The 15,672-nt window shown below is 43.6% G+C and overlaps 1 protein-coding gene across 1 annotated transcript; it reads right to left on the reverse strand.

The window, feature by feature from the left end:
• Positions 1 to 1,597: 1,597 nt before the first annotated feature.
• On the reverse strand, positions 1,598 to 13,611 carry LOC100135963 (nucleoside diphosphate kinase). The gene is given in 5 exon segments (NM_001124303.1): positions 1,598 to 1,976; positions 5,381 to 5,493; positions 7,372 to 7,473; positions 10,920 to 11,049; positions 13,548 to 13,611. Coding segments are annotated over 4 exon segments (456 nt in total). The 5' UTR covers positions 11,046 to 11,049; positions 13,548 to 13,611; the 3' UTR covers positions 1,598 to 1,861.
• Between the last annotated feature and the right edge of the window lie 2,061 nt (positions 13,612 to 15,672).

Below are 15,672 nucleotides of genomic sequence, written 5' to 3' on the forward strand. Positions count from 1 at the left end.
TTGGCTGCATCTCTGATCAGTCTTCTCCTTGTATGAGCTGAAAGTTTAGAGGGACGGCCAGGTCTTGGTAGATTTGCAGTGGCCTGATACTCCTTCCATTTCAATATTATCGCTTGCACAGTGCTCCTTGGGATGTTTAAAGCTTGGGAAATCTTTTTGTATCCAAATCCGGCTTTAAACTTCTTCACAACAGTATCTCGGACCTGTCTGGTGTGTTCCTTGTTCTTCATGATGCTCTTTGCGCTTTTAACGGACCTCTGAGACTATCACAGTGCAGGTGCATTTATACGGAGACTTGATTACACACAGGTGGATTGTATTTATCATCATTAGTCATTTAGGTCAACATTGGATCATTCAGAGATCCTCACTGAACTTCTGGAGAGAGTTTGCTGCACTGAAAGTAAAGGGGCTGAATAATTTTGCACGCCCAATTTTTCAGTTTTTGATTTGTTAAAAAAGTTTGAAATATCCAATAAATGTCGTTCCACTTCATGATTGTGTCCCACTTGTTGTTGATTCTTCACAAAAAAATACAGTTTTATATCTTTATGTTTGAAGCCTGAAATGTGGCAAAAGGTCGCAAAGTTCAAGGGGGCCGAATACTTTCGCAAGGCACTGTATGTGTTTAGTGAGTGTGCCAGATCAGAGACAGTAGGGATGACCAGAGATGTTCTCATTTCCTGTCCTGCTAAGCATTCAAAATGTACCGTGTAAGGAAAATGTAGTAAAAAGTACATAATTCTTTAGGAATGTAGTGAAATAAAAGTTGTCTAAAATATAAACACTAAAGTACAGATACCAAAAAAAACATCTTAAGTAGTACTTTAAAGTATTTTTACTTAAGTACTTTACACCACTGTCCATTATGAAGCACACACTTTTTAAACCACAGCTTCGCCTCAAATCATTATAAATCCATCAGAAATGGACACATGCATCAACTTGTTTGAGTCGGTTCAACAGAACGCCGAGAAGGCCATTGATGAGTCCCCTGCCGATAAGATAAGACAAAATGGTGTTTTGGACTTGTGGGCAACGTCCTGGAGATGAGAGCCAGACCTGAGGATTGGAGCTCCGAGGTCACTGTAGCCTGTAGTGGACACCCAGTGAGTCTCTGGAGACCCCTGCAATGAGACGGACTACAGAGATCTGCCAGATGATAAGACCCTGCTGGGCTCAGGTGTTTTCACGATAGGCATCTCAGGTCACACCTTCCCAATGACACCAGCACTATTCTTAGCATATTCTGTTCTCTGTGTGAGTGCACGTGCGTGATGCTGCCAACCTTAGTGTCATCCCAGGTCCCAACCGCTCCTCTACCATTAGGTTGACCGTTAGCTCAACTGAGCAAAGCAGCAGATCTACAGTTAATCCCAATCTGAGATTATGGAGCCGGCTAATCCCTCTTAATGTTGGCAGTGACGAGGCCTGCCTGTTAATGTTTGAAATGTCAATCTGGTCACAGCACCGAGGCACACAAGACAGGGGTGCACTATTAAACTGTCTATGTTCAAAGAAAGGTTTATGCTCATGATGTAACGTACAATAACATCTATAGAAAATGATGTGTTATAATCAACAACAAGGAAAAATAAGGGGTTGTGATTTTTTTTATTGGAAAGCTGAACAAATGACAATAAAAAACATTTCCACTATGACAACTGTACGTCCGGAGGAATGAATGGAATCAGCGATGGACCAATTACAGATGGGTACAGAAGATGAACACGAAGTGGTGTGGTCCTCAGTGGCCAGGAAGAGATTTATATTCCCACTTTCTAATGCTGATGGTTATGGTTTATGGATGGTAAACTGATCCTAGACCTGTGCCTGTGGGCAACTTGTAGCCTTCAGCTCCTCAGTAGAGCCAGCTGCTGGAGCAGCTAGTGTAACTGCACAGCTCCTCAGGTTTGAACCACAGGTTGATCTCTTTGTTAGCACTCTCTACGGAGTCACTGCCATGGATGATGTTCCTGAAACAATAAGGAAAGAACGATTATTATAATTTAATGACATAAGGAAATATATTTATATTTAGGGACTATGGATAGAGTTTGAAAGTACTGTAGTTGTCAAAGCGATGTAAATAGTGCCTGATGGCTGATAATGCAGGAGAGCTTGTTCTGAAGGCAGCGCTGCAGTGGTCACTAGCTGGCACTAGCTGGCACAGCCACAAAGTCATACAAATCTGGTTTTTAAACCTAACCATAACCCCAGGCACAGGTCTAGGATCAGTGCCCTAAAAGTTCAAGGACCCTTGGACTAAAAACCTCCCTCTGCAACTGGATCCTGGACTTCCTATCGGGATGCCCCAAGGTGGTAAGGGTAGGTAACAACATCAGCCACACTAATCCTCAAAACTGGAGCCCCTCAGGGGTCCGTGCTCATTCCCCTCCAGCGCTCCCTGTTCACCCATGACTGCATCCCCAAGCACGATTCCAACACCATTATCAAGTTTGCCGACAACACAGCCTGATCACCGACAATGATGAGACAGCCTATAGGGAGGTCGTCAGATACCTGGCAGTGTGGTGCCAAGATAACATCCTCTCCCTCAACATGATCAAGACAAAGGAGAAGATTGTGGACTACAGGAAAAGGAGGACCATTCTCATCAATGGGGCTGTAGTGGAGCAGGTTGAGAGCTTCAAGTTCCTTGGTGTCCACATCAACAAACTATCATGGTCCAAACACACCAAGACAGTAGTGAAGAGGGCACAACAACACCTTTACCCCCTCAGGAGACTGAAGAGATTTGGCATGGGTCCTCAGATCCTCAAAAGGTTCTAAAGCTGCAACATCGAGAGCATTCTGAACGGTTGCATCACCGCCTGGTATGGAAACTGCTCGGCCTCCGACCGCAAGGTACTACAGAGGGTAGTGCGTATGGCCCAGTACATCACTGGGCCAAGCTTCCTGTCATCCAGGACCTCTATATCAGGCGGTGTTAGAGGAAGGCCCTAAAAATTGTCAAAGACTCCAGCCACCCTAGTCATAGACTGTTCTCTCTGCTACCGCACTGCAAATGGTACCGGAGCGCCAAGTCTAAGTCCAAAAGACTCCTTAACAGCTTCTACCCCAAAGCTATAAGACTCATGAACAGTTCATCAAATGGCCACCCAGACTAGTTGCTTTGTCCACACCCCCCATTTTTACACTGCTGCTACACTGTTTATTATCCATGCATAGTCACTTTCTCTACCTACATGTACATACTACCTTAATTACCTCGAATAAACAAAGCCCCCGCACATGGACTCTGTACCGGTACCCCCTGTATATAGCCTCCACATGGACTCTGTACCGGTAACCCCTGTATATAGCCTCCACATGGACTCTGTACCGGTAACCCCTGTATATAGCCTCCACATTGACTCTGTACCGGTACCCCCTGTATATAGCCTCCACATGGACTCTGTACCGGTACCCCCTGTATATAGCCTCCACATTGACTCTGTACCGGTACCCCCTGTATATAGCCTCCACATGGACTCTGTACCGGTACCCCCTGTATATAGCCTCCACATGGACTCTGTACCGGTACCCCCTGTATATAGCCTCCACATGGACTCTGTACCGGTACCCCCTGTATATAGCCTCCACATTGACTCTGTACCGGTACCCCCTGTATATAGCCTCCACATTGACTCTGTACCAGTACCCCCTGTATATAGCCTCCACATTGTACCGGTACCCCCTGTATATAGCCTCCACATGGACTCTGTACCGGTACCCCCTGTATATAGCCTCCACATTGACTCTGTACCAGTACCCCCTGTATATAGCCTCCACATTGTACCAGTACCCCCTGTATATAGCCTCCACATTGACTCTGTACCAGTACCCCCTGTATATAGCCTCCACATTGTACCAGTACCCCCTGTATATAGCCTCCACATTGACTCTGTACCGGTACCCCCTGTATATAGCCTCCACATTGACTCTGTACCAGTACCCCTGTATATAGCCTCCACATTGACTCTGTACCAGTACCCCCTGTATATAGCCTCCACATTGTACCAGTACCCCCTGTATATAGCCTCCACATTGACTCTGTACCGGTACCCCCTGTATATAGCCTCCACATTGACTCTGTACCGGTACCCCCTGTATATAGCCTCCACATTGACTCTGTACCAGTACCCCCTGTATATAGCCTCCACATTGACTCTGTACCGGTAACCCCTGTATATAGCCTCCACATTGACTCTGTACTGGTACCCCCTGTATATAGTCTCCACATTGACTCTGTACCGGTACCCCCTGTATATAGCCTCCACATTGACTCTGTACCGGTAACCCCTGTATATAGCCTCCACATTGACTCTGTACCGGTAACCCCTGTATATAGCCTCCACATTGACTCTGTACCGGTACCCCCTGTATATAGCCTCCACATTGACTCTGTACCGGTAACCCCTGTATATAGCCTCCACATTGACTCTGTACCGGTACCCCCTGTATATAGCCTCCACATTGACTATGTACCAGTACCCCCTGTATATAGCCTCCACATTGACTCTGTACCGGTAACCCCTGTATATAGCCTCCACATTGACTCTGTACCGGTAACCCCTGTATATAGCCTCACTACTGTTATTTTATTGTTCCTCCTTAAATTCATTTTTTTATTATTCAGTTTATTTTAGTAAATACTTTTTTTCTTAACTGCATTGTTGGTTAAGGGCTTGTAAGTAAGCATTTCACTGTAAGGTCTAACCTGTTGTATCAGCGTATGTGACAAATACAATTTGATTTGAACCCTAACCTTAACTACACTGCTAACCGTAATGCCTAACCTGACATTAAGACCAAAAAGCACATTTTTCTTTTCATAAAGGGTTTACAATATAAACAATTTTGACCTTGCAGCCAGCCTATTTAAGGAGAAATGGCTCAATTCTGCCTCCAGGAGAAGACGCATGACAATAAGCGTCAACCTGCACAGATAACGCCACCGCCCTGCAGCACAAATACTACACCGCCCTGCAGCACAAATACTACACCGCCCTGCAGCACAAATACTACACCGCCCTGCAGCACAAATACTACACCGCCCTGCAGCACAAATACTACACCGCCCTGCAGCACAAATACTACACCCTCAGAATGGGTACGAATCCTGTCCCAGACACCGCTCTGCATCTCCCTCGCTCTCTCTGTCTCCCCTCTCACTTCAAATCCCTGTCTAAATAAAAAGTGAAAATACCCCATAAAGTGTGTGTGTGATTTATATATATATATAACGAGTATCGCGATACTGGTATGGTCCTGGCCCTGATGATAAACCTATTATCCATCATAAAGGTTGAGGCTTCATAGAATCTTTACATTATAGGATCACTGTGTTATGTCTCGTACTGCGATTGATTCTCACCTGCCCACTTGGATGCAGTAGTCTCCTCGGATGGTGCCGGGTTTGGAGTCGGCAGGGTTGGTCTCTCCCAGCATCACTCTGCCGGTCTTCACCACATTCAACCCTTCCCACACCTGGCACCCCACACACAGAGGGATAACGCTTTATTAACACAGTATTCTTTCTGATCTTCCATTTCTATGCACAGCGGTCAAATACATTTCAAGATAGAAGTACTAGTCTTAACCCTCCTGCTGCGTTCCAGACGAATTGGACCGATTTACAAGTTCTCTCTGTGAAAAATGCTGTTCATTTAATCTGATTGTCATAAGGTTCCATGACTTTGTCCACACAGTGCATCTGAACACACAAAATACATGTTGATGATTTTCATGACATTTTGGGTGTTTTATTTAACTTTTGTAAACCTGTGGTGTTCCCGACCGGTCATTAGAAATGAATGGGTGAGACTAGAATTAGTGTATAAAACTGAGTTCAGCCACATGAACATTCATCAGATGGACACACTTCCTCTCCCAGACGCCTCACATGCATGTGTGTTTGAGCACACAAACACACGCTCACACCTTCTTGGCTTCCATGGCAACCCCCACGGGGAACCACACCTGCTGGCATTCTCACAAACAATCGCAACATTGTTTCAATAATATATATAACTTTTCTCACAGCCCTGGTATATAAAGCTTTTTTGAGGCCTTGTTCACAATTAATTCTGTGGCAGCACAATGACCAAACGATAAACTGTATGTGAGGCTCTTGGTCATATCTTTGATCATGACGCTGGTGAGGAGGAGAGTCCTTGTTAAACTTTGACACAAAGTAGTCTGTGATAAACAGCACAATATGTTTCATCTGAGTATTTGTTATAGTCAAAATAATCCATACATTATGCTTTTTTTACTCAAAAATGAGTTGTATGAGCTCAGGTCAATAAGGCCTACAGGCCATGAATAGGAAATAGAAGTTCAAAACCTGTAATGTTCACAAGAACTTAAGTTGATAAAAAGAACTAACACAACATTAGGTGATAATGTATGTATTATGGATTTATAATCAGCTGTAATGGGGAGGTCATTTTGGACTGGAAACACAATTAACATGAAGCGAACACAACAGGAGGGTTAATATGTTGACGCCTGGAGGATCAAAGTTATGATCTGACATTGGTACAGATAGCGAATGTGTTTATGGTGCAGTTCCCCGTTACAGGAGCTATTAGGAACCACAGTTCCCCGTTACAGGAGCTATTAGGAACCACAGTTCCCTGTTACAGGAGCTATTAGGAACCACAGTTCCCCGTTACAGGAGCTATTAGGAACCACAGTTCCCCATTACAGGAGCTATCAGGAACCACAGTTCCCCATTACAGGAGCTATCAGGAACCACAGTTCCCCGTTACAGGTGCTATCAGGAACCACAGTTCCCCGTTACAGGTGCTATCAGGAACCACAGTTCCCCATTACAGGAGCTATTAGGAACCACAGTTCCCCGTTACAGGAGCTATTAGGAACCACAGTTCCCCGTTACAGGAGCTATTAGGAACCACAGTTCCCCGTTACAGGAGCTATTAGGAACCACAGTTCCCCGTTACAGGAGCTATCAGGAACCACAGTTCCCCATTACAGGAGCTATCAGGAACCACAGTTCCCCGTTACAGGAGCTATTAGGAACCACAGTTCCCCGTTACAGGAGCTATCAGGAACCACAGTTCCCCATTACAGGAGCTATCAGGAACCACAGTTCCCCGTTACAGGTGCTATCAGGAACCACAGTTCCCCGTTACAGGTGCTATCAGGAACCACAGTTCCCCGTTACAGGTGCTATCAGGAACCACAGTTCCCCGTTACAGGTGCTATTAGAAACCACAGTTCCCCGTTACAGGTGCTATCAGGAACCACAGCATTAGAATGTGTAGTCTTTTCTGTCTTCTTGTAGGAGAAACTAGATGCTTACATCATGTCAATGAACACAACAAGGAACGTTTGTCTTACCATAGCCACCACTGGGCCGGAGGCCATGTAGCTGACGAGACCAGGGAAGAAGGGTCTGTCCTTCAGGTCGGCATAGTGCTTCTTCAGCAGAGACTCTGGGGCCTGGGTTAGTCAGACACAACAGCCACAACCGTCAATAACCCATCATATCCATAGGGACACACACAAGGCATATCACGGCAAAATACACTGGGCTATGTTGAACAATCACGTCGACAACATGCATTTCATTTTTTTTTGGGGGGGGGGGGGATTTAGCAGACGCTCTCCATACAACAAGGGTTTGGTAAAGCTACAGCCAATATCTGGAGAGCTCCAGTGTACAAAACATTAGGAACACCTTCGTAATATTGATTTGCACCCCTTTTAGCTCTCAGAAGTGCCTCAATTCATCGGGGCATGGACTCTACAAAGGGTTGAAAGCGTTCCACAGGGATGCTGCCCCAATGCTTCCCACAGTTGGGTCAAGTTGGCTGGATGTCCTTTGGGTAGTGGACCATTCTTAATACACACAGGACACTGTTAAGCATGAATCATTCAGCAGCAATGCAGTTCTTGACACACTTAAACTGATGCGTCTGGCACTTACTACCAAACCCTGTTCAAAAAGGCACTGACATATTTTGTCTTGCCCATTCACCCTCTGAACGGCACACATACACAATATATATCTCAGTTGTCTCAAGGCTTAAAACATCCATATTTAAGCCGTCTCCTCCCATTCATCTACACTGATTGAAGTGGATTTAACAAGCGACATCAATAAGGGATAAAAGCTTTCACCTGGATTCACATGGTCAGTCTATGTCATGGAAAGAGTTCTTTATGTTTTGTACATTCACAGGAAGTCACCAGAGCTTGTAACCAGGAACCAGTTGACTGCATGCGCTTAACCCTGAAATAGCCCACCGTAAACAGAGTGACTATTATCAGTGGGCCCTCCTGATCCCTGGGTTCGGGGGTCACAGGCAGCCTTCCTGGCCACAGACCAACACACAGAGAATCAGGAGACACCACTCAATGCTAATCACACCTGTGGATAAGAACAGTCAGCAAGATCCTCTGCACTGTCCTCTACCCTACTGTACAGCACCCTACTGTACAGCATCCTAATTTAGTCTACTGTACAGAACCCTAATGTAGCCTACTGTACCCATACTGCACTGTACCCTACCGCACTCAGTGGTGGTTGGTGTCTTTTAAGATGAGGCAGGACGATCATTTTTTTTATGAGCATGGCTTTAATTCTAAATACACCATATTCAATGTAAAAATGATAGGTTTAGGCTACTACATGTTACTCTAATTTTCCCTATACCCACCACGAGGTTGCTACAACCTAGCCTATGAATGAAAGTTTACAACGTAGGCGCACTCAGGTAGAGAAATTTGAGTATTCAAGGTGACAGACAGTGACACATTCAATACCGCCTTGCACACTCTTGCCTGCATCTAGATAATCTAGGGTGTAATCATTAGTCCAACAGTTTAAAATAAGAGAGTTTATAATGGACAAATTCAGGTATGTTTATCCAAGTGGAGGCTACTGAGTGGAGGACGGCTCATAATGTCTAGAATGGAGTGAATGGAATAAAATATATGAAAACCATGTTTTTGATACCATTCCATTTACTCCATTCCAGCCATTATTATGAGCCGTCCTCCCCTCACCAGCCTCCACTGGTTGATCCACGTTCCGTTATGTTTGCTTCTGCTTTTGAGAAAGTTTTTCAACAGAATCAGTGGAATGAATACAGTCAGTTACACCAGAGGCCCCGGTGGCAATAAATTAATTAAACCAAAAGCTTACCTTGGAAGAGTTCCAGTGTTGGATAGCCATAGCCAGCTAGCTAACATAGCATCCCTCTCTGTTGGATAGCCATAGCCAGCTAGCTAACATAGCATCCCTCTGTTTGATAGCCATAGCCAGCTAGCTAACATAGCATCCCTCTGTTTGATAGCCATAGCCAGCTAGCTAACATAGCATCCCTCTCTGTTGGATAGCCATAGCCAGCTAGCTAACATAGCATCCCTCTCTGTTGGATAGCCATAGCCAGCTAGCTAACATAGCATCCCTCTGTTTGATAGCCATAGCCAGCTAGCTAACATAGCATCCCTCTCTGTTGGATAGCCATAGCCAGCTAGCTAACATAGCATCCCTCTCTGTTGGATAGCCATAGCCAGCTAGCTAACATAGCATCCCTCTCTGTTGGATAGCCATAGCCAGCTAGCTAACATAGCATCCCTCTCTGTTGGATAGCCATAGCCAGCTAGCTAACATAGCATCCCTCTCTGTTGGATAGCCATAGCCAGCTAGCTAACATAGCATCCCTCTCTGTTGGATAGCCATAGCCAGCTAGCTAACATAGCATCCCTCTCTGTTGGATAGCCATAGCCAGCTAGCTAACATAGCATCCCTCTCTGTTGGATAGCCATATCCAGCTAGCTAACATAGCATCCCTCTCTGTTGGATAGCCATAGCCAGATAGCTAACATAGCATCCCTCTCTGTTGGATAGCCATAGCCAGCTAGCTAACATAGCATCCCTCTCTGTTTTAGCCAGGTGTTTGAGTAGGCTAAACTAGCTAGCTGCATTCGCTAGTTAAGTGAAAGAAAAATACAACAAAATATCTCTCGTTCTCCTTCATTTTTGTTCAAAACTGTTCAACTATTTTCTCCCTCCCTCTTTGGGTCAGCTTACTTAACACATTTAATGTACTGCAGTGCTAGCTAGGTGTAGCTTATACTTTCAGTACTAGATTGATTCTCTGATCCTTTGATTGGGTGAACAACATGTCAGTTCATGCTTCAAGAGCTCGGATAGGTTGGAGGACGTCCTCCGGAAGTTGTCATAATTACTGTGGAAGTATATGGAAGGGGGTGAGAACCATGAGCCTCCTAGGTTTTGTATTGAAGTCAATGTACCCAGAGGAGGACGGAACCTAGCTGCCCTCCAGCTACACCATGGTTCTACCCTACAGAGTGCTGTTGAAGCTACTGTAAACCTTTATTGCAAAACAATGTATTTTAATCAATTATCTGGTGACGTGAATATATTTTCTATAGTTACTCTAATGTACAAATGTACCCGACTTTACCCTAATGTACTATACTGTAGCCTACTGTACTCTACTGTATTGTATGTCCAATCATTGTGTATTGGCACAAGTTCTTGCTTAGATGGTATTTTATTAGGATCCCCATTAGCTGTTGCAAAAGCAGCAGCTACTCTTCCTGGGGTCCAACACAAAACATGAAACATGACATAATACAGAACATCAATAGAAAAGAACAGCACTACAAATATATTTTTAAAGGCACACGTAGACTACGTATCAATGCATACACACAAACTATAGTTGACTTTTGTCAAGGTTCAAGATACATGTTTTTTTTTTAAGAATATCTGTCAGATAGCTGATTTACATAATGGATAGGCCTGCCATTCAGTCCTAATTACTGGTTAATAATGTCCTGAATGTGAAAAGGATTATATAGATAACATTTGAAATAAAATAAAAGAGATTACAGTTAGTAGAATAACGTACCTGGATGAATTTCATCCCCACCAGTTTGAAGCCCTTTAGCTCAAATCTCTTGATGATATCTCCGACAAGCCTCCTCTGAACTCCATCTGGCTTAATGGCAATGAACGTCCGCTCCTCGTTTGACATGGCGCTATAAGGACAGAAGAACATGACAGTAGAAAGAGAGAGAGGTACACAGTGACGAGCAGAGAGAGGAGGGGTGGGGGGTTAAGAGAGAAAGAGGGGGTAGAGGAGAGAGAAAGAGGGGGTAGAGGAGAGAGAGAGAGGGGGTAGAGGAGAGAGAGAGAGGGGGTAGAGGAGAGAGAGAGAGGGGGTAGAGGAGAGAGAGAGAGGGGGTAGAGGAGAGAGAGAGGGGGTAGAGGAGAGAGAGAGAGGGTAGAGGAGAGAGAGAGAGGGTAGAGGAGAGAGAGAGAGGGTAGAGGAGAGAGAGAGAGGGTAGAGGAGAGAGAGAGAGGGTAGAGGAGAGAGAGAGAGGGTAGAGGAGAGAGAGAGAGGGTAGAGGAGAGAGAGAGAGGGTAGAGGAGAGAGAGAGGGTAGAGGAGAGAGAGAGGGGTAGAGGAGAGAGGGGGTAGAGGAGAGAGGGGGTAGAGGAGAGTAAATAAGCAAATTCCACTGAATATCAGTGTAGACAACGTTACCTACGTGCATTTGGCACATTGGGTTTTGAGTCGCGGTGCCGAGGCCCTCGACCCCATCACGGGACAATCTCATGAATAGAGACGCAGACACTGTGCACACCGGACTCCCATTGCAAGGTAACACCTCTAACGTTGCATCTGACAACTGTCATGCTCTGTAAGGTCTTTGACTCGCTCGCTGCCAGAAGATAATCTTCCATAATCACCTGCATCAAAATCACGTTTGCGCATGACCAGAAGTGTGCCGCTCAGTATGCACGCAATCCTCTGTACGTTTAAATAGCTACCTACACCAAGAAGTAGCCACTGTAACGGGGAAAAAAACAAACAGTTGATGTGGCCTTCAGAAAGGCACTTAACCCTAATTTGCTCCAGTGGTGCTGTAGTACTATGGCTGGCCTTGTAAAACACCACATTTCACTGCACCTATACGGTGTACGACAAAAAAACAATTACAGTCATTTTGGGGTTTTATCAACATAAAAACACTGAAACATTTTACTGCATCATACTGTAAATTATGGTGCATTTTGGGAAAATGTTGTGGGTGGGGAAAGAATTGCTGAATTTCAAATGGTACTGTAATTCCACCCCACAGAATACAGTAGTGTACCGTATTTTTGGACAGACAAAAACCTTTTGACCACTAGTGGGTGCAATGTATCGTTTTGAGGTGTGCCTTGTAAGAGGCTACATTTGTGCCAGCAGTTAGTGAGAATGAGCTACCAATTTACCCCCTGTTGTTATAGTGCCTCATCAATTTAAGGGACAGATTGGAGTGTCAGTCTTAAACTTTACTGGTTGAGCATTTTGCCCTGTCCTTTTGGTCTGTTTTGCCCTGTAGTTGCTACCAGTTTGGAAGCCTTGGTTAAGTGATATAAAGTGATATAAAACACCAAATAGTCATTGACATTGTAATGAAACAGCAGGGATGTATGATATGATGTAATGTGTAAACACATTACTTAGGATTGGTGCAAGCAGGTTGGATGCTAAGTAATTAAAGTAAAACACAGTCAAACATAAACCCTTCCCCTCAATGAATTTCCTCCCTTTATCCATTCATTAATTACAACTAGCATTATTTTATTGTTTTAAACAATAGATAAAAGGTTATTTCTTGGGTATTGTACAGTGTGCCTTTACATAGTATTTGCTGTGTCACTGTTTTTATATTAGAGTAGATGTAATGCAATATGAAGTACAGTAATTTACTGAGCTGAGCTGCCTGTAAATTACTGTCAAATTCACTCCCTCGCCTTTACAGCGCAAGCCTATACAAGTGAGAGAACTGGAGTGCCAGAATGTGCCATCTTCGCCAACGCCCAGCGTGGTGCCACGAACCAGGAAGAGCAAGAGGGCTACTTTCTGCGCACTCGCTTTATGACCTCAATATACACTACTGTAATCGGTGTTAGAGCACAATTAATGTTGAACACTTGTATAACACAACACAATGTAACATGTTTGCAAAATCCTACAAAATGGAAGTTGCAACTCATTCAAATGAGCGCAAGAGTATTTTGACTAATGTATTTGTAGTCAATGTGTCGGATCCCAGTCAAACTAAGGCGTCGGCTAATGAGATCCTAATAAATCAAAGCATCAATACACCCTGATTCGTTCCAACACACCGTTTTACAACACTGAACAAATACAATGTCATAAAAACACCAATGTATTCATATATTCTGTAGGATAATATCCCGAATGGCACCCATGTGCGTCTCCAGGTAAAACTATGTGGAAAATCACTCAGCAAATTCATTCCCGCCAGATGACATATCGCCATTCGAGAGGGTAAAGGTTGTCTGTCTAGAAGAGCTACAACTAGCCTACGACATGTTTACCGCGATATTAAACGATTATATACACGGAATATAGAAACGAATTAGGTCTGAAATATACCAGTTGAAGACATGCAATGTATTTTTGACGTTACATTGGTCGCAAGAGGTATCATATAAACTATGAAGTAGTTTTACTGTACCTTGGTGACTGAGCGTGTTCGCGACGGACAGTGAGCTAGGCGGGTTACTTCCGCTAATGCTGTGCTCCCAGTAATCCAGGCCAGATTGTACTCTTTGTTTCTTGCTTTTATACACGGAGGCGGGGACTGCCATACCGGTTTCAACGAAATACATGAGTTGGAACGAATAAATGTTGGTTTATCCGCGTTGTACCACCTCCCTCTTTATGTGGGTCGCAACAACCTAATGGGTATGGGGAGTATTGAGATTATATGAACATTATTGAAACAAGTAGCCTTCTTTTAGGTGCGCAGTCTTTAAAAATGGTGACAACTGTGGCATGCTACACGCTAAAAACAAATGTTTCTCTACTATAGTGGCTCGTAACCATAGCAGAATCCTTTGTGGTGCTATATGGAACATTTTTTTTTTTCAAGGTTCTATGAATAACCATGCTCAAATGGAATCTGTACGGTGCTATAAAGAACCCTTTCCTAAAATTCTATAAATACCCATTAAAAAAGCTTCTTTAGCACCAAAAAAGGGTTCCACTATTGTTAAAACCCTTTTTTAAAAGCTATATAGAACCCTTTAAAAGTTTTTTTTATAGAACCTTTATGGAGAATGGTTCTATAAAGAACCTTTCTAAATCTCAAAGGTTCTTTGTAGAAACATACATGGTTTTTTATTCTGGTTTAGTAGCCATATGTTGTTAAAATTCCATAGGTTTTATTGTGTTATATTAACAAGTTAAATCAGGTGTGCAAGCTCTGAAACAGCTGGGTCCCCAAGGAGACAGTTGAGAACTGCTGACTTATTCAGCAGTTCTCAATTAGCAGAAGGTCATACATGACTCTTTCACAAGACACTACTGGCTGTAGTCATACATAATAATTAATAGCATAACACAACAGATTAGATCAACTGGAAGGACACTCTCACTCACGGTTGCACAAAAAGAGCTGTGAACAAACTATGACCCAAAATATTCTAATGAGTCGCCGCCCCTACATTTTAAGTCTAAATGGGATCCTTGGGACCTTATCCCATTGAAGTTGAAATTTAATATGGTTAAGGTAAGGGTTAATGTTAGGATTAGGTAAGGGTTATAGTTAAGGTTAGGGGAAGGATAGGGTTTAGGGTAGGGACATCCCAATGATCCCGGATTGCACTAACCTTTAAATTATCACTAAAATAAGAAATAACCATTGAAGGGCTCAATGGGTTCATTGAGTCAGTATGGTTCCACATAGAACCATCACCCTTTCCAATAACCTTTGAGGAACCCTAATTGTTTGTGTGTCTCGTGCGAGCCATGGTGCATTTTGGCAACACTACCAGTAAAGGCCCCCTGATGTTGATATCCAATGAATTACTTAATTTAACAGGCTAAATGTTTGACTCAATCTTTATAATGTTTTTTTACAATAGATTACACAGGTGAACAAACGGACTTGAGTCAAACATAATTGGGTGAAAATGTTGCATTAAATTAAAATGAAGGTAAAAATGAACTCTCAGGCAAGTAAAATAGGTAGGCTACAGACAGTAGGACTACTAGGCAGACTTGTATTGACCCGTAGGAGAACTCTCTGAAGAAACCCTTTTTGGTTCCGGGTAGAACCCTTTTGAGTTCCGTTTAGAACCCTTTACACAGAAGATTCTATGTCGAACCAAAATCAGTTCTACCTGGAACCAAAAAGGGTTCTACCCAGAACAAAAAGGGCTATCCTATGGAGACAGCCATAAAAACCTTTTGGAATCCTTTTTTTGTAGTGTGTAGGATCAGTTTAGCTATTTATATCATAATGAATAAGACTATATGGACAGATGGGAACCTGATCCTAGATCAGCATACCTCCTCTGAGATGCTTTGTAGATACTGGCCTAGGTCACCAACCGGGCTGTCTCAGTCTGGCAGGATGCTAATGTCTGCATCTCAATAGTCGAATGTGGCATCCTCTCCTCATCTCCTCTCCTAAGTAAAAGTACATTACAATGGTGTGAAAGAGCTGGACAGGTGAAACCAGGGAGGCCATTGTAGACTATTGAAATGGATCCCTACTAGACATCCCATGCTGTCCTGTAAGATAATGACCTCTCTGACTTCAGTCAGGTGATGGTGTGAATTTAATTACATTTATT

Source organism: Oncorhynchus mykiss, chromosome 16, assembly GCF_057628025.1.
Source record: "Oncorhynchus mykiss isolate SJ-2025 chromosome 16, ASM5762802v1, whole genome shotgun sequence".
NCBI classification, from domain to species: Eukaryota; Metazoa; Chordata; class Actinopteri; order Salmoniformes; family Salmonidae; genus Oncorhynchus; species Oncorhynchus mykiss.